General features: G+C 36.8%; 3 protein-coding genes and 1 long non-coding RNA gene across 5 annotated transcripts; all 4 read right to left on the minus strand.

Moving 5' to 3' along the window:
• Positions 1–443: 443 nt before the first annotated feature.
• Positions 444–7,273, minus strand: LOC7474995 (ubiquitin-activating enzyme E1 1). Its single transcript, XM_002313196.4, has 7 exons — positions 6,962–7,273; positions 6,409–6,782; positions 5,502–5,719; positions 3,365–4,159; positions 2,108–2,976; positions 1,591–2,023; positions 444–1,275 (listed from the first exon to the last, which is right to left on the minus strand). The coding sequence occupies exons 2-7, from the start codon at positions 6,767–6,769 to the stop codon at positions 679–681; spliced, it is 3,273 nt and encodes a 1,090-aa protein (XP_002313232.3). The 5' UTR covers positions 6,770–6,782; positions 6,962–7,273; the 3' UTR covers positions 444–678.
• A 1,487-nt stretch (positions 7,274–8,760) lies between these two features.
• LOC7474993 (ubiquitin-activating enzyme E1 1) lies at positions 8,761–15,146 on the minus strand. Of its 2 annotated transcripts, XM_052455881.1 has the most exons (7): positions 14,976–15,146; positions 14,500–14,867; positions 13,554–13,771; positions 11,656–12,450; positions 10,333–11,201; positions 9,813–10,245; positions 8,761–9,541 (listed from the first exon to the last, which is right to left on the minus strand). In XM_052455881.1, exons 2-7 carry the CDS (start codon positions 14,840–14,842, stop codon positions 8,945–8,947), a joined length of 3,255 nt encoding a protein of 1,084 aa, XP_052311841.1. In that variant the 5' UTR covers positions 14,843–14,867; positions 14,976–15,146; the 3' UTR covers positions 8,761–8,944. The 2 variants fall into 2 exon arrangements, with proteins under 2 accessions (XP_052311841.1, XP_024463859.1); XM_024608091.2 differs by lacking the exon at positions 14,976–15,146 and having other exon boundaries at positions 14,500–14,881.
• Positions 15,147–19,804: 4,658 nt separating this feature from the next.
• Positions 19,805–21,639, minus strand: LOC127905784 (uncharacterized). Its single transcript, XR_008060121.1, has 2 exons — positions 20,985–21,639; positions 19,805–20,257 (listed from the first exon to the last, which is right to left on the minus strand). It is a non-coding gene; the product is annotated as an uncharacterized LOC127905784 (long non-coding RNA).
• A 263-nt stretch (positions 21,640–21,902) lies between these two features.
• LOC7454841 (uncharacterized) lies at positions 21,903–25,867 on the minus strand. The gene is made up of 3 exons (XM_002313193.4): positions 25,031–25,867; positions 23,548–24,625; positions 21,903–22,422 (listed from the first exon to the last, which is right to left on the minus strand). The coding sequence occupies exons 1-3, from the start codon at positions 25,486–25,488 to the stop codon at positions 22,132–22,134; spliced, it is 1,827 nt and encodes a 608-aa protein (XP_002313229.3). The 5' UTR covers positions 25,489–25,867; the 3' UTR covers positions 21,903–22,131.
• Between the last annotated feature and the right edge of the window lie 620 nt (positions 25,868–26,487).

A 26,487-nucleotide genomic window follows, 5' to 3' on the forward strand; every position in this document is an offset into this window, starting at 1 on the left:
TTGACATGCATGCCCTTTATCCATGTAAAAGCCAAGTCAAGATGGTTGTAGATGCAAATATGGCATTGTATTCACTAAGTTTGATTAACATTATGATTTCATACCAACTGATATATTTCTTAATATCTCTTCTTAAAGGCTTCCAGATGAAGATGATATTTATCAAACTCACGAGAAATGTGGACTATTAGACAATCAGAAATATATATATATTGACATATAAAATTCACAAATATATCTTCTTTTCATGTGTCCTTAGTAATTTTGATAATAAAAACCCTTTTCACAATTATTTTTAACACACTATAAAATATTTTCCATTAAAAAATTTGTATAAAATTATTTTTTATATATAATTTTTTAAAAAATAAAAAAGTATTTTAATATATTTTCAAAAAAATACTTCAATAAACAGCAGCTCCAACACTCATAAACACCTAAAATAAAAACATGCCATCGTGTAATGGTAATTCAAAAATCCACTGAATACTTGATTCCCAGTCTGGTTTCATCGTAACCCCGAAAAGCAATAAATCAGCATAACGGACATTCTCATTAAAAGTACACTTCCCATTTCATATATGGAATTTTGAAACTATTTTCTAAATGTTCATCTTGTGTGCACAAACACTGCAATGAGAGATACCTGTGTACACACTTGTCATCATTTAGGGAAACCTAACGGAAGTAAATGGATACTGTAGGGATGTCAACATCATTGCCCTCATCATCATCGCATGCCACGACAACATCGAAGTGGCGGCGATAAGCAGGCAATTCAACTTTGGCCACTTCCCTCACCAGATCAACCACCTTCCTGTCCATTCTCTCCCTGTGCCGAGGGAACATGCTATTGTAGAGCAGGCAGCTACCAAATGAAATGCTGTAAGCACTCAACCCCTTGTCTGTAAACCATTGCAGAAGTTCCCTTAAGGTAGGATTGTTTTTCAGGGTCCACCTGTCCCAGACTGTCCAGCTCATATCCTGATGCTTGATAACCTTGGGTGGGACAGGCTCGGCCATGGAGAACAGAGGAAGTGCAAGGTTGGCAAATGTATTGCGGTAGTCCTCCACTTTGTGTCCACCATCCAGAACCTTGTACAGCTCCAGGCACACAAGACCAGTGGCCATAGCTGTGGAGGTTGCGATAGCAGGGATGATCCTTCCAGCAATAAACTTCGCTTTCAGTTTGTCAACCTCAGGAATACTGTAGTTTCTAGCTCTCATGTTGGCAAGCCCAGCTATCAAATCCATATGGTAGTTTGTATCATCATCCTGCACATGTACAGAAATACAAGTTACTAAAGAGGTAAGATGGGTTCAAACATGGATGGCATCAAGGATATAAAATAGATAACAGCATAAATGCCCCATATTTGGCCGACATGCAAGTTAACACTCCAAGTCTCACCACCTAAATAAGGAACAAAATTGACAAGACTCTTGACAGATTTATATACAAGCTTTAAGATCTTCAGCGATAATGACAGAGCAAGTATACATTATCAATCTAGATCTAATCCCACGATTGGGCGGCCCAAAGAAATGCGTGATAAAAATATTGCTAAAAGGAAGTTGACGAAAGATAACCTTCTCAAACTGAATTGGCTTCATCCTGAACCCCGCAGGCAGGTTCTCCCTGCACAGCTCTAATTTCCTAATTAGTTCATTGATTATTGCTGCATCATCCACAGATGCATTAGACAAATTAGTAGCCTTCTCATCTGTCTCAATCTTCACACCTTCCCTTGGCTGAAAGTCCGGCACAATCACCTTGTCAACAGCTTCAGCTACCATCTTAGGATTCCTGATCCAGTCAGGAACTGGGATCCCAAAAGTTTCTGCTCGTAGTACTGATGCAGCCATTACAAAATGAAGGTGGCTAAGATCTGTAGTTGAGAACTGGAGTGGATGAGGGAATCGCTTTGGGGCTGACCAAAATGGAACCCCGGTACTAGTTGATGCATCTTCAGGAAATGTGTAAATCAACTGCTTCACACGGTCAGAGAAGTAATCTTCAAACCTGAATTCAAATTATGTATACAGTCAGATATTGGAAAGGACAAGCCCATTACAAGATAATAAGAGATCTCATCAGAGGAAGTACTTTAAACGAGCCCATGAAATGCAATCCTGTAATGTCTCGCATTTTTCCTTCTCGAGGCACTCAAGAACATGTTCCAAGATATCCCTTGACTGGGCATCACCAGCTTTTATCATAGCATTAGTATATTCAACTGGATTTGATAGATAGGCATTCACTTCTGCAGGCGTTTTCTCCACCAAACCCTCAAACTCCGATCGAGCCCATGTCAAGCAATGGTCAATGTTGTGCGGGAAGGAGTGCACGGTGCACATCGGAGCTTGTTTCTCAGGTGGGTCCCTAGAAGCACCGTAGTTTTCAGTTAGGTGAGGAATGACCATCTGAGTGTTGCATTTGGCACCTAAGGTTCCAGACTCGAGAAGAGGCTTTTGGAAGTACAAGCACCTCTGATCAACATAAAGTCTCGCATTGACATTGTCCAAAGCATTCACAACAGCGGTTAAGTTCTCCCAGAAGGTATCATCAAAGACATTCTCTGTTTCAGAGCCAACACGATTCTGCAGCGCTTCAATCTTGAGATGAGGATTTATTAATGCAGCAGCTGAAGCAGCGACTGTGGATTTGGCCTGTCCAATATTCCAGTCACGGAAGAGAAACTGCCTGCTCAAATTACTCTTCTCTATTACATCATCATCAGTTATTGTCAGCTTTCCTTGTTCACCACATGAAACACCCATCAGCGCTAAGTTCTTCAAGAATTCACAGCCTAGAGCACCAGATCCTACTACAAACAAATTGGCACCCTCCAGTTTCTTCTGAAGATTGGATCCAAAAACAGAAATTTGAGCATCATAACGGCTGTTTAATGGCATGAATTCACTGGGATCCAAATTAGCTGTGGGAAGTGATTCCACAGAATCAAAATAAAAGAACTGTGACAGCAGGAAAAGCAGGATTAGCTTACACAACAAGAAACCTAATTGCATTGATAACAGAAGACACTGAAGGACCCAGTTGTGTGCTACACACGAGATTAAATGAGTGGAACAGAGCTGCCTTATTGAACCAGGAAGTGATATTAATAGATTATTCTGATTAATAGATGAAACTCAGCAGTAAAAGGCTCTTATGAACAGCTAAAATTTCAGGCCTAACAATCTAAGTGCATGAGTGGATGCTTATGCACAAATGAGAACCCATTGTGTGTTTATGTCCAGACAATTATGGTTAAAAAAAGTTCTTGAAAGAGAGAGGGAGACAGAGGCTCCAAAAGGCTTTAGAGGTCTACCAATACTCAACAAATCTAGAGCTGGTACCCACCTGAAACAGGGGATGAAACTTTCCAGAACATGCTTTGACAACCTCTTGTCCCACAATACCACCAAACATAGCAGCCATAGGATTCAGTACAGCCCTGGCACCAAAGGCAAAATGTCGCAGAAGTTTTGGATTGATGTCTTCAACCCTACCATCTCCAGAGTTTTCATTGATGAGACTGGCAAGAGACACAAGCTTCTGAGCATCCTCTTCTGAACCAGCAACAGGGAGGCGACCCATCTCAGACACAAACTTGTCCAGAGCTTGAAATGCCAAGTGTAGGAGAGGTGGGCGATCAAACTTTGAGAAATCACTCAAAAGAAAATCACCAGGATCTTTAATCGCTTCCCTCAAAGTCTTAAAGTTCAACACCTTCGGCTCTTTTACCTGTGTAACAATGCCACCTTTCTCATAGATACCAAAGTCAGAGGTGTCCTCCTCAAGAAAAAATGAATATGCTCTGGCGTTTTTAATCTTTCTAGGTTTTCCATCATTTAGTTCTGTCATTCCCTTAACTTCGGAGAAAGCAACAAGATCCCCATCTTGAAACTCAAGCCTTTCATCATCAACGCATGACACTAATGCAGGGTTGTCATTGCTGATGGATGCAACTATGCCCGTGTGTGGTTCCTCTCCATCAACATCAAACACGGTGAATTCAGGTCCAAAGTCGCAAAAAATGGAACCAAAAAGGCCTCTTACTTCAGCCTTGATGAAAGAAATAGGAGGCTTATGATCATGGCAATAGTCGTTGAACTCGATGGCTTTCTCAAAAGTGACATCAGTAAACACAACAGCCTGCATCACCAGGGGAAAAAAGGTGGATATAATAAAATATATATAATGATAAGGTAACGTGTTCATGAACACAAAAGTGAGAGACAGCATTGAAATGCTCAACACACTAAAAAGCAAGCATTTGTTTCCATGATAATTTCCTTCCATATGATACAGCAATTCAGACTCATTTCGCAAAAAAAAAAATGAAAACAATGAAATCACAATCTCTTGTTTAACTGTTTTTCAGATAAAACTAGAGTTCACAGCAGAAAATGCTGGAAGCAACATGATCCTAACAAAAACAAGCATAAGTGATTCCTTGATTGTGTAGCTTTCTCCCATCCTCTGCTTCATGCTTTCATGTAACTTTCTCCCAGAAATTTCATTTAGAAGATAAAATGTGGGTTCTCAATCATAAGTAAAGGAAGAGAAGCACACCACACTTACCAAAACATTCAAGGATACAAACCTGTTGAAATTTCATTAAATTGAAAATGTATTCATTAGATGGCCTTTCTAGCAATGTCGCAAGATAACATTGGGGGGACATAGAAAAGGCTACTCCCATATCCTTCTATTCACTCTTTGTATTCTTCTTAAATTTAACAGCTTTGGAGTTTCATCTAGATAAAGAATGTTACTGAAGAATCAATTGTCTAGCCATTGTCTCTTTACTTTCTCAACTTTTCTCTTCAGCCACTAGTGCTCAGCATTTTAAGACTCTTATTGGACCTTTACATGAGATTTTCAGCAGCAATACAATTTACAAGTCAGCCCACCATACAGCTCACAAGGAGAATTGAATGAAGCTTAGGATTTAGTAGCATATCACAGTTTCAGACGATGTTTAACATGACCCTATAAAAGACCAGATTCTTTCCCACGAATCCTGGACAACCTAGTTATAAGAAATATTACTTCATATTCCAAAAGCAGCATTTCTAAAATCAATCGCAGCTCCCCGAGCTCCACATCTGCTCCAGAATATTCATATGTGCCAGTAAAATAAAATCAATACAGGCTCTACCAAAAAATCATGTACCTCAATACTGTAAATCCGAATTAGCATTAACAGCCATATTTGTAACTAAATAAAACCAGTTGCTCACAATGGATTTGTTCATGATGTTGCACATATAAATATAAACAGGAGTATTCCACAAAGTATCCATATGAGATTCTATAGTAACTTTTGCATTTGCTTTGCTTTTCATAGAAAAAGCTTGTAATCATGATAAGGTACCTACCACACAAATAGGAGTGTAATCAAGAATATCCAGCTCAAGATGTTATAATTCACTTGTAGCAAATGAATCCTTCAAATAAACTAATCAAGAGAAATCCACCGAGAAGGAAGTACCTGGAACTTGGAAAGATGCTCTTTTGTCAATTTTGTAGTTAAAGTAGAGATGACCACTGCATTGTTGAGTTCCTGCAACTTCTGAACAGAAGCAAGGGCTCTATTAGTGCCAACATCATTTTCTGAGAAAACAAAGTTGCTGGATAAATCCCACAGCTCCACCACCCCTTCATCATGCAATGTTACGGACTTGACACCAGCAAGAACAAGGTTTTTAGCTGCAGCAAGTAAAACAAAACACACGCATTAGAAAGAGAAACATTTACAAAAACTTGACACCAACAGCAACAAGAGTTAAAGAAAATTTAAAACATTACATTATTTAAACACATGCAAGGATGTTAAAAAAAAAAAGCTGCAGCAAAAAGAAATCCAACTACAACAAACTGCCAAAAACAAGATTAATAAGCAGGCTTCCATTCAACTGATGTAGTTCGAATTGAACAGGGAGAAATTGAGATAACTTAAGAAACAAAAAAGAAGAAGAAACGAAGACAAATAGCTTGCGGATAGCCCTCTCTTTCATAAGCACAAATTCAGCATTCCATTTCCAACGTTTCTTCAACAGAAAACAAAACAATAAATCCATAAACAGCAACAAAAATACCAAATTAGCCTAGAAGCTGCCTGACTCATGATCTTAAAGAGCTCACTAATTAAACCAACACAAATCAAGCTTAGAAGCAAATATCTAGCCACAGTAACTGAAATCTGATCACCTTTAACTACAGAGAATTAAAAGTTCAAAATCTAATCATCATTTGCTCCCAAAACATTCACCATCAACAACAAAAAAATAATCCACAACAAGATCCAGAAAATCACCGAAAAAAATTAAACCAGAAATTAAAAAATAACAGGATTAAGAAAAATTACAAGAAACTGAAAAATAATTAAAGAACCATACCAATCTCAACACCAAGTCCTTGCATCCCAGAAACGAGAACATTAGAAGCAAAGAGCCTCCGCATCGTCTCCCTACCGTAAACAGCAAGCTGCCGGCTATGAAGATCCTCATCAATCTCCGATGGATTTGAATCACCAAGCGCCATACTCACCTTCTCTTCAGCACCACCACTCTCTCTACTAATATCACTGCAATTACCAATAACGCTACTAGTTTTCTTATTACTATTGGCGGCGGTCGATTCCAAATAACAATCGACCCGATGCTTCTTAAAGACCGATGACGAATCTTTTGCTATGTTGTTTTCACTTCCTTCTCCTTCTACCAACACAGCTTCAACTGGTAGCCTTTTAGGAAGCATAAAGTACAGTAAACTGCCAAACAAGCCACAAATCATCACAATCGAAATCAAAGATAAGCTGTTGTTAGCGATTACAGTCGCAACAAAGATCGGTACCGAAATCATAAACCCTAATCCTAAACCTAACATCAACATGATTGTAAGATAAAGAAATGGATCAATGGATTCGTGAAGATAGAGAAAGAAACATACCGGTTAGGACTTAATTAAGGAAAGAATGGAATCTAAGAGAGGAAGAATGGAGAGGAATCGAGAGAGAGAGAGTGATTTGCTTTATTGAGGAAGAATATTGAGTGAAGGGTATTTGTGGATTTGTGTGTTTTAGGGTTTAGGGGCAGGAGGGGTCAAGGGCTGTCCGGCTTTGGCAAGGTCGGGGTGCGTGTGGTACTGTCATGATTTTCTCTCTCTATGTTGAAGAGAGAGAGGAGGTGTGTTTTGGTGTGAAGAGAGAGGGGAGTAAGATAAGTCAGGTTGAGAGAAAGGTTGGTGTGTTCGTGTTGGGGAATGACTGGTGAGAGGTAAATTATTTGAATCGTGTGATTTGGGGTTGATGGTTTAGTCGTTGCCGTTTTATTGGGGTTTTCGGGGGTGATGATGTCGTTTTCGTGGTTGTTTTGTTGTATTTCGTTTGTATGGGATAGAAACTCTCGGCCGCGAAATTATGCTTACGGACACTTTTTATTTGAATTAAAGGAATTGCATGTATTTAAGATGTAATGAATTTCGATATAAATAGCTAGCAATTAACATAATTTCATAGGTGAATTTATTTAATTTTTATGTGCATGAACCGGATTGACGGCGCCGCGAGCATGAAATTAAAAAAAAAACAAAATAAAAGATTATTAGTAAAATGCTTAATTATTCTCTTTAATAGTGATATACTTGAAGCTTTTACAGTTCGTTTATTTAAAAAGAAAAAAAGGAAAAGTGTACTTGTACTCTTTTTCTTTTTCCTACTTCTTACGGCGGTAAAAGAAATTCTAGTTCTAGAGACTATCAAAGCAGTATTTGTTACCCTCTCTCGACTCTGCTTTGGTATTGTGTAATAAATAGAGTTGGCTAAAATTTATTTATATTTTTATCATTTAAATATATTAATATATAAAAATAAATTTTGCTATATTCTCGTTGTAACCCACCACAAGCCCCACTGGTCTATTTCTGCGTGAAGCTTCCAAATAAGTGAATTTTTATCCCACACCAAACCCACTTCTTTCATTGCAATAAAGAAGATAAATGGTGAGGTGACTTTACAATGACACCCTCGTAGACATAATCTTTGAATAACAATAGCAGCTTTTTTTTATTGGATATTCTCAATATTTTAACTCATGATATTAAGAAAATGAACAGGCATTTTCACCCATCTCACCAAACGCTAACAAACTAGACCAGCTACAAAATTAACAGTATTAATTTCATTTTTATAAGATAGCAAAGGCAAATTACTTTGAGTCGTAATTATACCTCATTATTTGTTACTAATATTAGATTTTCAGGAGAATAATATCAATAAATTATAGCTCGATACCCACTCTCCAAAAAAAAAATTCAGGTTGGGACCTCTTCTCTATAGGAAAAGAAAGCTTAGGACACAAGTTACATATCTAACATCGTCATTTGAAAGCATTTGAATTCTAATATCTTTCAGTATCCGCGGCGAGACCTAAAATAATCACCTTGCAACATGCCCATGTGTCCTGTCCAGGACAAGGAAGTTAACACGACAACTAAGGAAAATTGCTTCTTCAAGTCCGTCTAGGACAAAATCCTGTCTCTCTCACTAAACTTGCTTTCAAACTCTAATGAACAATATCATCAACTCAGCAGACCGGTTGCATCCACGATGTAAATACCTCAGGTCGATCTCTTTTATCAAAGAAAATTTTGTAGGGTCGAGAATAACAGCACATATATAGCCTGAGAACAGCACCAGAAAATTTTCTCATGGCATTCTCGAGTTCCACAGCATTCAGTATTCATATATCTTGAAATAGAAGTTGCTATTTGGTTTATACTATTGAAATGTCAAACGGTTGTGTGAAAAATATCCATATTGTGTGCTCACAGATGCAGCAGCATTGAAATGAAATCTAACTGTTAATGGGACTCCACCCCTCGTCCAGCAATCTCAAGACTGACTTACTGATTGGGGAAACGGACAAAGATAACCTAACTGAAGTAAATAGATACAGGAGGAATGTCAACATCATTGCCTTCATCATCCTCGCATGCCACAACGACATCAAAGTGGCGACGATATGCAGGCAACTCTACTTTAGCCACTTCCCTCACCAGATCAACCACCTTCCTGTCCATTCTGTCTCTATGCCGAGGGAACATGCTATTGTAAAGCAGGCAACTACCATGTGAAATGCTATAGGCATCAAGACCCTTATCCTTGAGCCATTGCATAAGTTCCCTCAAGGTAGGATTGTTTTTTAGGATCCACCTGTCCCAAACTGTCCAGCTCATATCCTGATGCTTGATAACCTTGGGTGGGACAGGCTCGGCCATGGAGAACAGAGGAAGTGCAAGGTTGGCAAATGTATTGCGGTAGTCCTCCACTTTGTGTCCACCATCCAGAACCTTATACAGCTCCAAGCACACAAGACCAGTAGCCATAGCTGTGGAGGTTGCTATAGCAGGGATGATCCTTCCAGCAATAAACTTGGCTTTCAGCTTGTCAACCTCAGGAATGCTGTAGTTTCTTGCTCTCATGTTGGCGAGACCAGCTATCAGATCCATGTGGTAGTTTGTATCATCATCCTGCACAATCAAGGAAGTTAACTTAAATTTCGGTTGGCTCATGAATATTGAATGGCTGATAAAAGTGACTCCCCTTATATTTTGGCCACATATTTTCTTTTTTAAAGTATTTCTATCTACATCATGAAGCAAACACTACCCTTGATCAATTAATGCAAATATTTCAAAATTTTCAGCCAAGTTAATAAGAAAAAATGTTGGATAACATCTTGATTCAACAGCAGGATGGCCCAAAAAATGCATGCTAAATAAATTGAACAAGAGATATCACCTTCTCAAATTGAATTGGCGTCATCCTGAACCCAAGTGGCAGCTTCTGCCTACACTGCTCTAATTTTTTGATAAGTTCATTGATTACCGCTGCATCATCTACAGATGCAGAAGACAGGGTGGTAGCCTTCTCGTCTGTCTCAATTTTCGCGTCTTCTCTTGGCTGAAATTCTGGCACTACCACCTTCTCCACAGCCTCAGCCAACATCTTAGGATGCTTCGCCCACTCAGGAACTGAGATCCCAAAAGTCTCTGCTCGCAATATTGATGCTGCCATGACAAAATGGAGGTGACTTGGATCTACAACTGAGAACTGAAGTGGATGGGGGAATCGCTTGGGGGCAGACCAGAATGGAGCACCAGTACTAGTTGATGCATCCTCAGGGAAAGTGAAAATCAACTGCTTCACCCGATCAGCAAAATAATCTTCAAACCTGAAGACAAAGTGAGCATAAAGTCAAGAAACAGAACAAGGTATGTCCTATCATACAGAGAATTGGAAACCCAATCAAGGAGAGCACCTTAAACGAGCCCATGTAATGCAATCCTGGAATGTCTCACATTTTTCCTTCTCAAGGCACTCAAGAACATGTTCCAGAGTGTCCCTTGACTGAGCATCACCAGCTTTGTTCATAGCATTAGTATATTCAACTGGATTTGATAAATAGGCATTCACTTCTGCTGGGGTTTTCTCCACCAAACCCTCGAACTCGGATCGAGCCCATGTCAAGCAATGGTCAATGTTATGTGGGAATGAATGCACAGTGCACATAGGTGCTTGTTTCTCAGGTGGGTCCCTTGAAGCGCCATAATTTTCAGTCAGGTGAGGAATGACCATCTGAGTGTTGCATTTGGCACCTAAGGTTCCAGACTCGAGAAGAGGCTTTTGGAAGTACAAGCACCTCTGATCAACATAAAGTCTCGCATTGACATTGTCCAAAGCATTCACAACAGCAGTTAAGTTCTCCCAGAAGGTATCATCAAAGACATTCTCTGTTTCAGAGCCAACACGATTCTGCAGCGCTTCAATCTTGAGATGAGGATTTATTAATGCAGCAGCAGAAGCTGCAACAGTGGATTTCGCCTGTCCAATGTTCCAATCACGGAAGAGAAACTGCCTGCTCAAGTTACTCTTCTCTATCACATCATCATCAGTTATTGTCAGCTTCCCTTGTTCACCACATGAAACACCCATCAGTGCTAAATTCTTCAAGAATTCACAGCCAAGTGCACCAGATCCTACAACAAACAAGTTAGCATCCTCCAGCTTCTTCTGAAGCTTGGACCCAAAAACTGAGATTTGTGCATCATAACGGCTATTTAGTGGCTTGAAATTACTGGGATCCAAATTAGCGGTAGGAAGTGATTCCACAGAGTCAAAATAAAAGAACTGTTACAGCAGAAAAGTTAAGGTCAGGTCACCACAGTAAGCAATAAAGTTGAATCATTAAGTAGATGCTTAACTTTGGAAACAGCCACATTTAAGGCAAGTAAAATTATATATATATATATATATATATATATATATATATTAAACGTGGCAAGTTTATCAAGCTAGGAGGTTATGGTAATGAAACCCCAGACAGTACGCAAAAGTTCTTCTGATCAAACTGAATTTAAAGGCCCAGTCAACGCGATTGGGTATATAGATAAATCCTTTAACAGTGTGTATATACAAGTACCCACTATTTGTTTATGTCCAAATACTCCAAGTATATAGATGAAATTCTTTAAAAGTATTAAAAAAGCTTGAGGAACATCAACTGAAGTTTAATGTATGCCTAAGTTGGTTTGAGAGAATAGCAGGCTTAAGAAGATTCAAAAAGTTTTAAATTGATACCAACCTGAAAGAGAGGATGAAACTTTCCGGAACATGCTTTGACAACCTCTTGTCCCACCAGACCACCAAACATAGCGGCCATAGGATTCAGTACAGCCCTGGCACCAAAGGCAAAGTGCCGCAGAAGTTTTGGATTAATGTCCTCCACCCTCGCACCTCCTGAGTTTTCATTGATGTGAGTTGCCTGAGATATAAGCTTTTGAGCATCTTCTTCTGAACCAGCAACAGGGAAGCGACCAATCTCGGACACAAACTTGTCCAGTGCTTGGAATGCCAAGTGTAAGAGAGGTGGACGGTCAAACTTGGAGAAATCACTCAAAAGAAATTCACCAGGATCTTTGATTGCTTCTCTCAATGGCTTAAAATTCAACACCTTGGGCTGTTTCACCTGTGTGACAATCCCGCCTTTCTCATAGGTAGCAAAGTTTGTGGTGTCCTCCTCGAGAGTAAATGAATATGGTCTGGTATTTTTAATCTTTCTTGGTTTTCCATCATTAAGTTCTGTCATTCCCTTCACTTCAGAGAAAACAACAAGATCCCCATCTTGAAATTCAAGCCTTTCATCATCAACAAATGACACCAGTGCAGGGTTATCATTGCTGATAGATGCAATTATACCAGTGTGTGCATCCTCTCCATCAACATCAAACACTGTGAATTCAGGTCCAAAGTCACAAAACACAGAACCAAAGAGACCTCTAACTTCAGCCTTGATGAAAGAGATAGGAGGCTTGTGATTATGGCAGTAGTCATTAAACTCAATGGCTTTGTCAAGATTGAGATCTGTAAATACAACAGCCTGCACCACCAGAAAATAACAAGTGGCATAAAACAGTATAGGCAAATTCATATGTATTCTGCAAAAAGAAAAGCAATGCATTCAAGCAGACCAGAGAAAGAAGCAGAGGATGACTAGAATTGTTAGGGGGGCAACTTAGACACAATAGGACTTTGAAGAAAAAAAAAAACAATATTTTCTGAATGGGCCAAATTAGAAAATTATAGGACCAGTATGAAATATATACTGAATCACAGGGACTATAAAGAATTTTGAAAATTCTGAGGGGCCAGGGGCCCACTGCTGCCCCTGGACACAGTGATGGCCCACTGAAAATATAATGCCCTGAGATGGTTTTTCTCCCCGTATTTGCATGAAGATCTAAATCTTTCACTTTAGCATTTAGATAATCTTAGAATTTTATTGAAGCAACAGAAAGGTGGGGGAATGCAATCCTTAGTACCAGAAAGTGTACAAAACCTTCACTCGTGTCCTCTTGATCACCCCTTAAAGTATTGTTTCTTCGGACATTTAATGCTTTTGAGAGTTGAGACAATCTTATATAACAGTTATGAATTTTATGTTTCATTTTATTGGTTGAGGTAAACAAAAATTACACTTGTGAGCCTTTGTGGACAGAACATGTTGGAAGTTCACTGAACCAAACAATGGTATCATTAAGAATTGGCATTTCTTGTTGTGCGGGCCACCCAACAATATGATGCGAACGCACACACATACACCAAAAAAAAAACATGTTTCTATGATTTCACTTTCATAGGGTTATGTTTGTAGCACAAAAGAACTACAGGCAAAACCTAGAATAGCATTAATTAAAATGCAAACATCAACTAGCATTGACTAAATCAGTCATTCACAACGGATTTGCTCAGATATTTCATTTACTATAATCACAAACATTCAAAATTAGTAGCATATTCAGACATGCATTTGTAATAACATTTTTTCCTTGTGAAAGAAAGATTTGCTAGTAATCTTGATAGGTACCTGCTAAGCAACTGGCAGGTTTTGATCAAGATTATCCAATTGGTCAAGATGTCACAACGCATATATGTGGACAAGCTTTCTTCTAATTATATCAATGTGGAGAGACATGGAAGTACCTGGAACTTAGAAAGTTGTTCTGTTGTCAATTCTGTAGTTAAGGTTGAGATGCTGACTGCATTGTTGAGATCTTGCAACTTCTGAACAGACGCTAGGGCCCTGTTCTTACCAACATCATTCTCTGAAAAGACAAAGTTGCTGGATAAATCCCACAACTCCACTATTTCTTCATCGTGCAATGTCACAGACTTGACACCAGCGAGAATGAGGTTCTTTGCTGTAGTAAGAGAACCACACATTAAAGAAGGGTCAAAAGGCTTGACTCCAACAAGAACAATCCATATTAAAGACCACAGCATTCCTTAAATAGCTCTATGTCAACTCAAGTAATGGCTTCCATAGGTTTAGATAATTACCCCTCCCACAGTGAAAATAATACCATACAAACTGCCCAAAGCAAGGTTAATAAAAATTGACTATCCATCTGATATGACTCCAATTGATTCTATGTAAAATTGAGATAAAACACCAAACAGGACTAAAATGGAAAGTTATGAAGAGAAATAGCCAGAGGAAGCTCCCTTTCCTGATCACGATTTTCACATTATGTTTCCTTTGTTACTCAACACATGATATATACAAATCAAATCTTGTTAATCCTAGTAGTCTCGAATGCTTTAAAGCACCCTATATTTCTTATGTTGGAACTTGTGAAGAACCCAAACTAAGTTGGAGAGCAAAGTCTCTATCTATATCCTAGGGGGACATGAAATACAGCTATAGCCACTACACATATCCATAGGAATCTATATTGACCATCTCTATTTCATTTGCTGCACCATGTTTTGCTACCTTTTAGGCCTGTGGTTAGATTAGGCAGAATCCAATTTTGTTTACAGGAGACGGATTTTGCAATATATTCACGGTAAAATCCAAAAATTCACAACAGGAAACCCAAGCAGTATCAATTAAAAAAAAATGATTTAAAAATCTCATCATTTGTACCAATCTCAGCACCAAGACCCTGCATCCCGGAAACGAGAACATTTGAACCGAAAAGCCTTCGCATTGTCTCCCTTCCATAAACAGCAAGCTGCCGACTGTGAAGATCCTCGTCAATCTCCATCGGGTTCGAATCACCAGGTGCCATGATCAAGTGTTCCTCTTTACAATGGTTGTTAGTTTCGGTTTCGGTGTTGCTGCAATTACCAGTAACACAGCTTTTTTTGTTACAAATGACAGTCGATTCCAAATCGCAATCGACCCGTTTCTTTTTGAAAGAAGATGAATCTGATATGCTGTTATCTGGTGCTTCTTCTGCTTCAACAGGTCGCTTTTTAGGAAGCATAAAGTATAGCAAACGGCCAAACAAGCTACGAACACCCATCAAAATCAAGATTGTTAGAATGGAAAATTAAAAAAAAAATAGAGAAACTGTTTTTAATAAAAATAAAGATCGGTGCTAGTAATAATAATAATACCATAAACCCTAGGTAGGGTCTGATAAGATTCGAATGCGAAAATGTTGAGAAAGGGATTGATTAGAGGAGCAGTAAACGTACCGCTTAGCACTGTGAGCAAGGGAAGGATGATGGAGTGTGAGGGGAGGGAGGGAGAAAAGATTGGGGTTTGGTTTTTGGTAGCTTGTGGAGAAAAATGGAGAGGTTTTTGTAGAAATGGAAGCGGAAAAGAGGTGGGGGGGTATTTTGGGCTTAGAGTTTTGGGCTGGGATGGGACCAGGGGTCTTTTTGGAAGGACAGTTCTAATGCGCCCATCAATATTTCTGAAAACATTTAATGTCATTTTTAAAAAAAAGTTTTTTTTATTTGATCTCTGTTAATTACATCACCAGTAAATCTAAATATGTTAACCGTATTTTACTAAAATAATATTTTTTTAATTTAAAATTTAATTTAAATCAGATTTTAAATTGTGAATTTTCCAAGTCATTCCGGTGTGCTATATTGAGTTTAACATCCATGATTTTCTTATTTTATTTTATACCCATATTTGATTTAATTATATTTAATTTACTTGCATGTATTTGATAATAAAAATAGCGTGTAGTGAGTAAAGGAAAAGATTTGGTTTGATTCGAATTTTAAGATGGCTGGATTTAATTATATTGCTGGGATTCATGATAAACACAGACATGTTCATAAAAAAAAAATTACTCTGTGATTAAATTTATAAAATCTCCTGACATTAACCTCGACACGTTTTGGTGAATTTTAATTCAAATAATGGATAGAAATCTTGTGCCTTGTGTAGCATCTCAGAGTTTCAAGAACTATGAAGCATCCTTTTTCTTTAAACTCAGCTGTGCATGGGGAAACTATCTTGTCTGCCTAGCTTCAGCCGATTAATTTTTTATTTTGTTTTTAATTAATATGGGTATCTAGGTCAGATTGCGTGTACCTCGATTAATTCTACAGGTCCTGAAATTAACGACCATGTAAGCCTCCAGTGACCATCATATTAGCAACCACAGGACTCAAACTTAAAATCAATAAAAAAATAAACATTTTGATCACAATCTCTTATCATTAGTTACCTTTAATTTTCATTAAAAGGTTTTATTTTTAATTTTTTTTTTTTTTAAGAAGGGGGAATGTTTTCATTACATAACCCAAGCCTATTAACCTTTGTGTCGACTGAAAAAAAATACACGCTTCTTGCGTGTATATTTTATTGATTTAAATGATATCAGTTTTTTTTAAAAAAATAGTTACCTGTAATGAATGCAACAATTCAACCACCTTGGTGGCTACTAGAATGTTCCATGCAAAATAGTGTCAACCGCGGCCACCACGCAAGGCACATACGACTTTCGGTCAGGTGACAAGGTCCGCGAATTTCTTTCAATCTCGAAGGTAGACAACGAGGGTCAATAATTCCAGTAATTTTAAAAGGTTATCTTTAATGTGTCTATACTTTTTCCTGGTTTTTTTAATTTAGATTTCGGAGTTTATAATAACAAAAAAAAATATTAAACTTTTATTAGTGCGTCAAATTAATATAGAAGATACAGCTTTAAAATCATTTTATAAAAATTTTAATTAACACATATGATTAGATGATATCTCAAATATTAAAAAATATATTGCAATTAAAAATGACATGAAGTAAAATTTACATTCTTAAAAACTATTTAGAAGTATGGTTAATATTATTTTTTAAAGTGTTTTTCAATTAAAAATATATTAAAAAAATATTTTTAAAATAAAAAAATACAATTTAAAAAATAATTAAAATTGACTCAAACTTTAATGCAAACACAGCCCTATCAGGGCTTTGGAGTTTTGGGTAAGCCACGGGGTAGCAGCTGTTGATTATTTTTATTGTTTACTTCTTTGGCAAGGACTAAGAAGTTCAAGCTTGCTGGATATTAAGTGGGTCGTAGGGAATAGTCGTGGTGCGCGTAAACTGGTCCGGATACTCCACGCTAATAAAAAAAAAAAAAGTTGAATTTTAATATAGGAAATCAATAAAGAAGGAATTTTATCTTCTCTTCCGTTTCAAACCGAATCTTTTCTCTCTCTGTTTTTATCTTTATTTTTTTCTGCAACAATGGGCCTTTGGCTTGGGACTAGATAGAGGCATCCAACACAAAATAATAAGGTCTTGTTTGATAATATGTTTCGATTAATTTTTTTGAAATGTTTTTTAAATCTCGTTACAAGAAAAAAAATCAAATTAATAATTTTAATTTTTTTTATCATTTAATATGTTGTTATAAAAAAAATTATAAAATACAAAACAATATTTAAATATATTCTTAAATACAGATACACTATACATTGTAATATTAACAACCCACACTAAATAGAGTAAACCAAAAGAAAGGGGCAAAGAATAATGAAGGGTAGCTTCTCCCTTTAAACGGAACCACTGTACTGGAACCATCTTTTCTAGGAGCTCATCCTTGTCCCCTCTTTTTTTTTTTTTTAAATGAATTTGAAAATATAATAATAGTAATTTTTTAAAATATCTTTTAAAAAATATTAAAATAATATTTTTTTATCTTTTAATTTTTTTTTTAATATTAACCTATCAAAATAATATTTTTTAATAGGTTTAAAACTTACTTCCACGCACACCCAACATCCCCTTCCCTTTTCATGTTTATACTTTTTGATTTTTTATCTCTTTAACTGTTTTTATATTTTAAAAGTGTTTTTATAAAAAAATTAAAATTTTTTAAATTAATATTATTTTGATATTTTCATATCATTTTGGTGTACTATGTCAAAAATAATTTTTAAAAAATAAAAAAATATTATTTTGATGTATTTCAAAATAAAAAATATTTTGAAAAGCAATCACAATTCCAAACATAATAGCTATATGCTGCGTGTTGATTCAAGATCATTTGATTAAAAAAAAAAAAAAAACCGTCTCATTTTATAGCAATGTATCATCTGGTGATCGGTCCTTAGACGTCTATTTTATAGTGCAAGTGATCGTGGAGATGTGCTTTCATGTATACAAGTTGCAGCACGCCATCTTCACCTCTATAATTATTTAAATTAGCTTCAATTCCAAAGCATTCCCAGCATCCTCAGTAGTAATTTTTTTTTGTTACAGTATATATATATATTTTTTGTTACAGATCCTTAGTAGTAATTAAACATCCATTCCCTTTTTCTTACTGCTCTCCGGGCTATTCAGTTTTTAAATAATTGATGTAAATAGTGATTTATTTTTAATTTTTTTTCTTTAAAGTAATATTTTTTATTTTTTAATATTTATTTGTAATATCAAAACATCAAAATAATTTAGAAATAAATAAAAAATTAAAATTTATTATTTCATGAAATGCTCCCAAACATCATTGTTGTAGTGATTGATGAGACATGCTGTTTTATTTTATAGATTCAAACTTAGAATCATATTTGAATGAATCTATTAATTTTTTTTACATACACCAGGTAAATGTAAAAGTGCGTTTTTATTTATTCTCAATCAAAATGTAATTTGATTCTAAGATACCCTTTATCTCAAAAAAAAAAAAAAAAAACTATCTAGCTGTCTCAAAAGACTCTCCAACATTTCTTTTACATTTTCAATTCGTGCAATGCTCCAAGCCTCCAACATGCCCAAGGCATCTATCCACAGTGAGTATCGAAAACGACGTGCTTCAAACATCTGCTAGTAAGTAAAAAAATACAAAACTAATAAAATCGAGAAAATTAAAAAACTTAAAAAAACTGAGTAATTCGGTTAAAATATTTAAAAAAATATTCAATTCAGTTTGATAATCAAACTGAAAAAAATAAAATAATCGAACCAACCCGAAATCAAGTTCATTAGAAAGTAAAAAAAAAAACCCTAAAAAACAATATATTTTTTGTTTTTAACATAAAATAACTAAACCAAACATAACCAAAATCGGTCGGTTAGGTTTCGGTTTTTAATATAAAATAACCAATCCGAACAGCAACCGGTCAATTTGAACCGGTTTCGGTTTGGTTTTGGTTTTTTTATATTTTATAAAATTTTAATTTAATTGTTTTTATAAGTAAAAAATGATCCTCTTCAAAATAATCATCCATGCTACTCATAGTTTTTAAACCCGGTCCGGTCCAAGGCCCGGTTTCCAGGTTTTGATCGAGTCACCGGATCCGTCGGGTCAATCCCTATTTTAAAAAAAATTCAAAACGGTGTCGTTTTAGTAAAAAATAAAAAACAAAAAAGTCAACGGGTTGCAACCGGATTTTTCCGGGCCGGCCGGGTTGCAACCGGGTCATGACTTTTCCTATTTTTTCATCAAGCCGGTCCGGTTCCAGCCCCGGGTTAACCTGCCAGGCCGGGCCGGGTTTCAAAACTATCCTGCTACTATCCATGGTCAGTCCAGTTTAAAAAAACAACTGGTTTTGCATGGGTCCTTATGTCCATGGGTTTGCTTCGGTGTTAAACGTATGGGCCTGAAATATGAGACGAGGCACATAAACTGGGTTAAGAATGTTAAAGCCTTGTTGAGCACAAAAAAACTAAGAAGCTAACGAAACGGCCTCCGGCTTGTTAATTGGGTCCTTCTGCACTCCAGCGGCCATTTCTTTGAAACTCAAAATCGCTATTTTATTTATTTTGACGAGTTAAGATTTTTCACTAGCCGAAAGAGTTGATCATTACTTAATTTTATCAAAACCAATTAAATTACATTTTCAGCATGAGAAATAACCAAGCAATCTCTTAACTGACACGGGCCATCCTCAATCTAGTAGTTATTTTTATCAAGTTTTCCCATGTTACCAGGTTCTCTTTTCGTTTTTCTTTTTCTCGAGAGAAAATGGAAAAGAACATAAAAGGGACAAAAGTTATTAACAAATGGATTTAATAATACAGGGATTAAATACATAGTTTTTAAGACTACGAGGACTAGTTAATCAATTCTTGTATAGTAAAGGGACTAAGTTATAATTTAACTCTCAAACAAAAGCATCAAAGAGGGGGATGCCATGAAACCACTTCTGGGCATGTTTCCCCGCATACGTATGAACAACAGAGCAAGGAAGCAGCCTAATGCATCCATGCTTGTCAGTTGTCACGGGCTAGTAGTGACTAGCGACAGGAGTAGAGAGGAAGTTACTGTACCATTATTGCACCTGCTGGCGCGTCATGCACGCAGTATCTTTACGAAGATTATTATGATGACATTGTACGGTATGCTCCCCTGCTTCCCGGAGGCAAAGACAAGTGGATGGCACGCCGGACGGTAAGGAGCCTTGATTTTGGAGACCCATAATTTCTCACCAATCATCTGTGGCCAAGAGGAGAAAAACTTTATTCGAAGATCATTTGCCTAAAAATATTCATGTTCTTTTTAGTAATACAATACGCACTGACAAATCATATTCCTTTAATGCAATGATGTCATGAAAATAATATCATGGCACTTGTCCAATCCCATAATTCACTTGCTACTTCAGTTTATGTTGGCATTCCTTCATTGGATCTGGTCCAGGCATGGTGGACGGACAAGATCTGACAACTGGTCTGCAGTCCAAATACTTTCACTTCCACTAATTGATTCATTCACAAGGTTAAAAATGCAAGTTTAGACTCTTGTTTCAGCCAGACAGCTTATAGGCTTGTCTTTTGGTTCAACGAGGATCATCCCATCACAGCGTCCCCTGAAATTTGATCCTAGATGCTATGCTACGTGGTTATTTTAATTAATAGTTTGTTTTTAAAAATATTTAATGTCAACAAATTAAAATAATTTAAAAATACAAAATATTAATTTAGAACAAAAAAAATATTGATTTTTTTATATAAAAACATTTTTCAACCGTAAAAATAAATGGACTAACACACTTTTTATATGAACAACTAACTCCTCTTAAAAACAAAAAAAACACAATACTGCTAAGTTTACAGTGTTGAAGGGTATGGTAGTTTTTGTATTTAAAAGTATTTTTTAAAAAAATTATTATTTTTTATTTGTTTTAAATTAATATTTTTTAATATTTTAAAAAAATGCTTACCAGTTAATGATTTGATTAATCTGGTAGCCAGAGTTGATGCGAAGCTAGATCTTGATACTCTACAAAACGCCGTCCTTCGGAGTTTTTCTCTGACCCGTGTAGCCAGGTGCACATGCCATGCATGTGCCTCCTTCAAATTACATGACCAGGTCCTCATGATGGAACTAAAAGGAGGATCACCGCAAACTCCCAGCGACCTTCAACTTGAGACAGATTGGCACGTCCTTAGTTTATGTCCAAGCCACCTGTTTCCTCCCCTCCCAGCTGGGACCTAGAGAGCTAGAAAACGATTATCTTATTCTTTACGACTTTACCAATACAGGTCTAGAGTCAAAAGTAATGACTCAAAAATCAAAATGCTTTTTTCAGTCTCACAAGTCCAAGATTCCGAGATGGTATTTGAAATTGCGAAACAGCTGTATTTTTTTAATTTTAATATGTTAAAATAAAAAATAAACTTAAAAAAACATTATTTTAATTTATTTTCGACTAAAACACATTTTTTATCGGACACAAAAATGATATTGGAGTTAAAAATTTGAATTTTTTTAATGTTTTTAATGTATCATATTAATGTTAAAAATAAATTTAAAAATATTATTTTAATATATTTCAAATTATCACTTAAAAAGCCAAACACGGTCAAAAAAAAAAAAAAAAACTTGGGATACCAAAAGGCCAAAATTCCTTGTATCACTCAAAATTTGTAGGCACAAAGGACCGCATATAATCTTGGTTTCCCTCTGTTTTCTTCCACCCTCTCTCTTTAATCTAATAATCCTCGCCTTTAGCAACCAATGTGGAATGCCTGGTCATTCATGACGACAGACGCAAAGAAAGAAACATTTTTGATATTTCCATCACTCAAGCTGCAAACATGATGAGATTTGAAATAAATAAACACCATGGCAGACAATCTAAAGAACTCAATCGGCCAATCAAGGCACGTTTTTCATCTTCTTTTCCTTGATTTGCGAGATTGATTCGATAAGTTACAAGAAGAAATATACCTTCATTTCTGCTATGTGAACTTCCAAGATCTACAATTATGCAATTATAGGACATAATAACTTGACAAGGGACAACTTTTTTACACGCAATTCAGTAATAATCCGACCACATTCCATGGGGCTGGAAGAACTTTTACCTATTGATATTGGTTGCTAGGCCGGAGCAAAATTGATAGAATTTCAGAGAACTGAGGGCGCTTTGATGGGGAATTGTTCCAGCACTTGGTCATCAGAGATCTTAGGATTAGCAGGCAGTCCTTGGGGATCTCTGGTCTTAGGCCACAAGCAGCTATACCAACTGCTGCCTGCACAGGTGAGTATGCAGCATAAGCAGCCTCGCCAGTCACCATCTCCCAAACCACCATCCCGAAACTATATGCATTGCTCATCCATGTCTCGGTGATATTCTCTGGATCACCTGCAATGATCTGTTTTCAACCAGAAATGGAGGGGATCAGTTCATCTTTCCTGTTTAGGGAGGCAAGTTTATGTATCATAATGACCATTGCATTTGGACAACAGCAACTTGACTGGTTGAAGCTAATGTCAAGAATTGCATTGAGTTTAATACATGTCTATCGCTCCTATAGGTAAATGGATTTGAAAAAAGTTTGTGCCCGCATATTGGCTTACAAATTTGGTGTTGAAAAGGACCATCAATCATGCCTGAAGTTTAAAAGATCAAATCAGTGGGCTCCACCAATAAACCATTCTGCTAAAAGTGGACCAAAAAAAATATTATAGTGGTTGAGATGATTTGCCTAATGGAGAAAACAAGGGTGCTTATGCAAAGGCAAATGGTGTATTTGGATGTAAAGCAAGAACAATTATGAAGACATGTTGCGCATGCTCAAACAATCATTCTGGGATGAGTGATTTAAAGTCTCTTTCAGCATATTTGAGTGAAACCAGAAAGCACCCGCATACATTGAGTCTAAGCAATGTCCTTGATTACAGTAATAACATAGTTTTTCACGAAAAGACACTCCTACCAAGTATTCTCCTGGTTAAATTTCCGGTACCTTGTAATAGCTAGGAAATTAAAGATTAAAATGGCATAAATTCACGGTAATAACATAGTTAGCAGTGCTTATATGTATTCATGTGTTAGTACCTGTATGCAATAAGAGATGGAACCCAGCTACACAATAAAAGATGCAGCATCTATAATATGCAAACAAACTCAAAATACATCAATGATCTCTCAAAAACTAAACTATCCCAACATCAGAGCAAGACAACAAGCGGACATCCCACGGGGGATTAGTGGACGACATGGAATTGTGATTACTTGCTAAAAATTGTGATAATCAAAACAACCTTTCAAATGCATACTAAAGAACAAGATAGACTGGTTTCATTGTCCACGTAAGCAATCATATAATGGAACCTTGGAAGTATGGCAAATTGGCAACACTGTCACCACAATAAATTTTGATCACGGTTAGGTTCGTGGCCGTGGCAAGTGCTTGTCGAATGGATAGTTATGGTCAGAACTGACTTCTTTCAGAGACATGAATTTTGAAACTAGCGAAGGAAGATAGAAAACAAACCTCTGGAGCTAGCCAACGATAACCGTCTGTTTCATACTCCATTGCCTCACCCATGCTCTTGCAAACAGTAACTATGCCCATGTCCCCTAAGCAAGCATTCCCGTGCCGGTCCAGTAAAATTCGTTGCGTGTTAAGGTCTCTATATGCAACACCATGATCATTCATAAACCTCATTCCTTCTGCTACATCTGTAGCAATTCTCATTATCTCCTTGGGTTGAAGCTTTTTATTCTTTAGCATTAACTCGTTAACAGATCCACCTTCCATCAATTTGGTCACCACACACAATCCATGATTTTCATCAACACAAATGCCATAAAATTGATGAATGTTCTTGTGACCACAAGTCATTAATTCCAGCAGATCTTTACGGAGCTCAAACTCGTAAGAATTCCCTTTATCACACCCTTTGAGCTTCTCAATTCCCACCCTTTTGCCCTTATAAACTCCCTTAAAGGAACTTGGTCCAATCTGATCAATTAATTCAAGATTATCAGAATTCAAAAGCCATTTCCCTAATTCATCCCCGCCAGAATTAATCGTTTGCCACTCATCAACCGCTACAACTATCGAAGAAGTGGGTAAGGGCATCTCGAGCTGAATCTTCACATTCGGATTCTCAATGCCATTCCTAAAATTTTGTTCGCAGGGATCTTCTTCAATTTCACCAAAGTTTCCTCTAATATTCTCTTCTTGACACCCACAAAGCCCAAATGGAAGCTTCACTGTGGTTGATTTGGACTTCTTTACAGAAGATTTTAAAGCATTCTCGATCCGAGCTTTAAATGATTTCGCTTGTCCAGCTTGAACTAAAAGAAGAACAACCCCAAGAGTAAATCCCTTCTTTTCAAAGATCTGTATCTTCTTGCAACAAATGGAAGCACTATCTAAAGCACCAGACATTACGGGCCACGAAATGGAAGAGTTACAAGCAAATGTGAGTTTGTATACAGCACCCTGTATCTCATCATCAGACACTTCTTGTATCATTATTGCCGGTTGCTCATCAACTAGTGCCTGCTCTATCAACTTCATGTGCATAAACACTTCTTTCATATCAAACCCTGCCTGAGCATAACTGTCAAAAATACCCAGAATTAACCAGAAAGAAAGAAAAAGACAACATCACGCAAATAACACAAGTAAACAGAAACTTTGAAGACAAAAGGTAATTTTCTTCGAAACGCTTTTTAAAAACTTTTTTCGGTATAGTGGAGTAAATCTCAAATTCTAACATCGATGCTATCTTTCTATTAGTAGACCCCCCCCCCCCCCCCCCTCCCCCCCCCCAAAAAAAAAAAAAAAGGCAAATAAAATGGTGCGCTATCTTTGCTAAATAGGGAGGCAATGTAAATCCAAAAAAAATAAAATTACATCGTTATCTAATTTTCCTCCATTTTCGTGGCCATCAAACAAAACCCAGTCGCAGAAATTCAATAAAGTAAAGCAAGATTGGATCTCCAGTAAACAGTAAAAAGTAAACCTGAGTGGCAAAGAATCATAGTGCTTTCTAATATTGGACACAAGCTTCTCAGGCAACTGGCTCCCTGGATACAACTGGGTAAGGTTCCGTACAACACTGGCCCACACAACCTTTCTACATCTCTCACTCTTATTACCACTACAATTACCCTGCTGAGAACTCGTTAGCTGCACTTGTGAATCACGTGGTGAATCAAGATTCAATGAGTTTTTAAGTGAAGCAATGGCTTCGGACACATTTCGACTCAATCTTTGAAGCTTTTTTTGCATTGCAGAAGATGAGGAAATAGTGTCTTTCAGTGAAAGATTCGAGCTTTGATCAGATAGTTGTAGAGATGCTGCTTCCGTTGTTGAAGATGATGAGGTTTCTGATCTGTCATGTGTTCTCATTAGGACTTGTTCAACCATGTCCTCGTCTGTGCTGGCTCTGCTTGACCAGCACTCTAGTGCTCCTGCCATGGATTCTCGTTAATGGGCCTTGGGTCAAGACCAGAGTGGTTAAGGTTCGAGGGAGGAAATGAAGGGTTGTTCTATGTTTTGGTTCAGATTCCGAGTTCGGTATTTATTTTTTTTGGGTTTAAAAGTACTGGCAGGGAGGGATGAAGAGGAGTTGAGCTGTTGGGGGTGGTTTGTCATGGAGGGTGAAGTGTAATAAATAATGGGAGAGGGGGGGCATGATGAGGACAGATCGCAGTCTGTTAGCATTGCCTTTGATCTGTTTGTACTTTGTAGTTTGTTGTGTTTTTTGTAGTCGAGTTCCGGACAGACCTCGAAAAAAGTCTTCGACTTGTACAGGCAATATCAGTTATGTTCCCAGTATATATCAAATCCATTCTCAATCAAATCCTTGCAATAGTTTTAATTAACAAATTATTAAGTGGTCGTTTTAAACTCACGTGATTTCTTTTTTTATATAAAAAAAATCTTGAATTTACTAAAAAAAAAATCAAAATATAAGTAAAAAGACTTCAACGCACTTGATATCGTGGTTCACTGGGGAAAATGACTTGTTCTTTCTTCTGTATCCAGATTTGATTTTTTCTGTGTATATTTGTCACCACCGCAGTATTTTATTTGTCCACTGGACTTGTAGGGTGTTCAGTGAATTTGAAGATTAGTCGTGGTGCGCGTAAACTGACCTGAACATCCAGGATTATTAAAAAAAAAGAAGAAAAAGAAGACATCAAGACTTTATATTTTTGTTGTATACACTTTATTCTATTACGTGAATTTTGTATGGCACATTAAAAAGATCTTGAAGAATTTGATGGATTTTTATACGGAAAGAGACATCATGTGAGTTATATGTAATCACTTGATTGTTCTGTTAGCTAAAATTAACAAAGAATTTAATTTAAGACCTGTTAATACGTGGAGATTAATGGAGATAAAAATAAAATATCAATTAAAATGTTCCTTATAGGTTGAAGGTTTTACCAAGGTTTGCCCCTCGAGGTT

The sequence above is a fragment of the Populus trichocarpa genome, chromosome 9 (assembly GCF_000002775.5).
Source record: "Populus trichocarpa isolate Nisqually-1 chromosome 9, P.trichocarpa_v4.1, whole genome shotgun sequence".
Classification (NCBI taxonomy): domain Eukaryota; kingdom Viridiplantae; phylum Streptophyta; class Magnoliopsida; order Malpighiales; family Salicaceae; genus Populus; species Populus trichocarpa.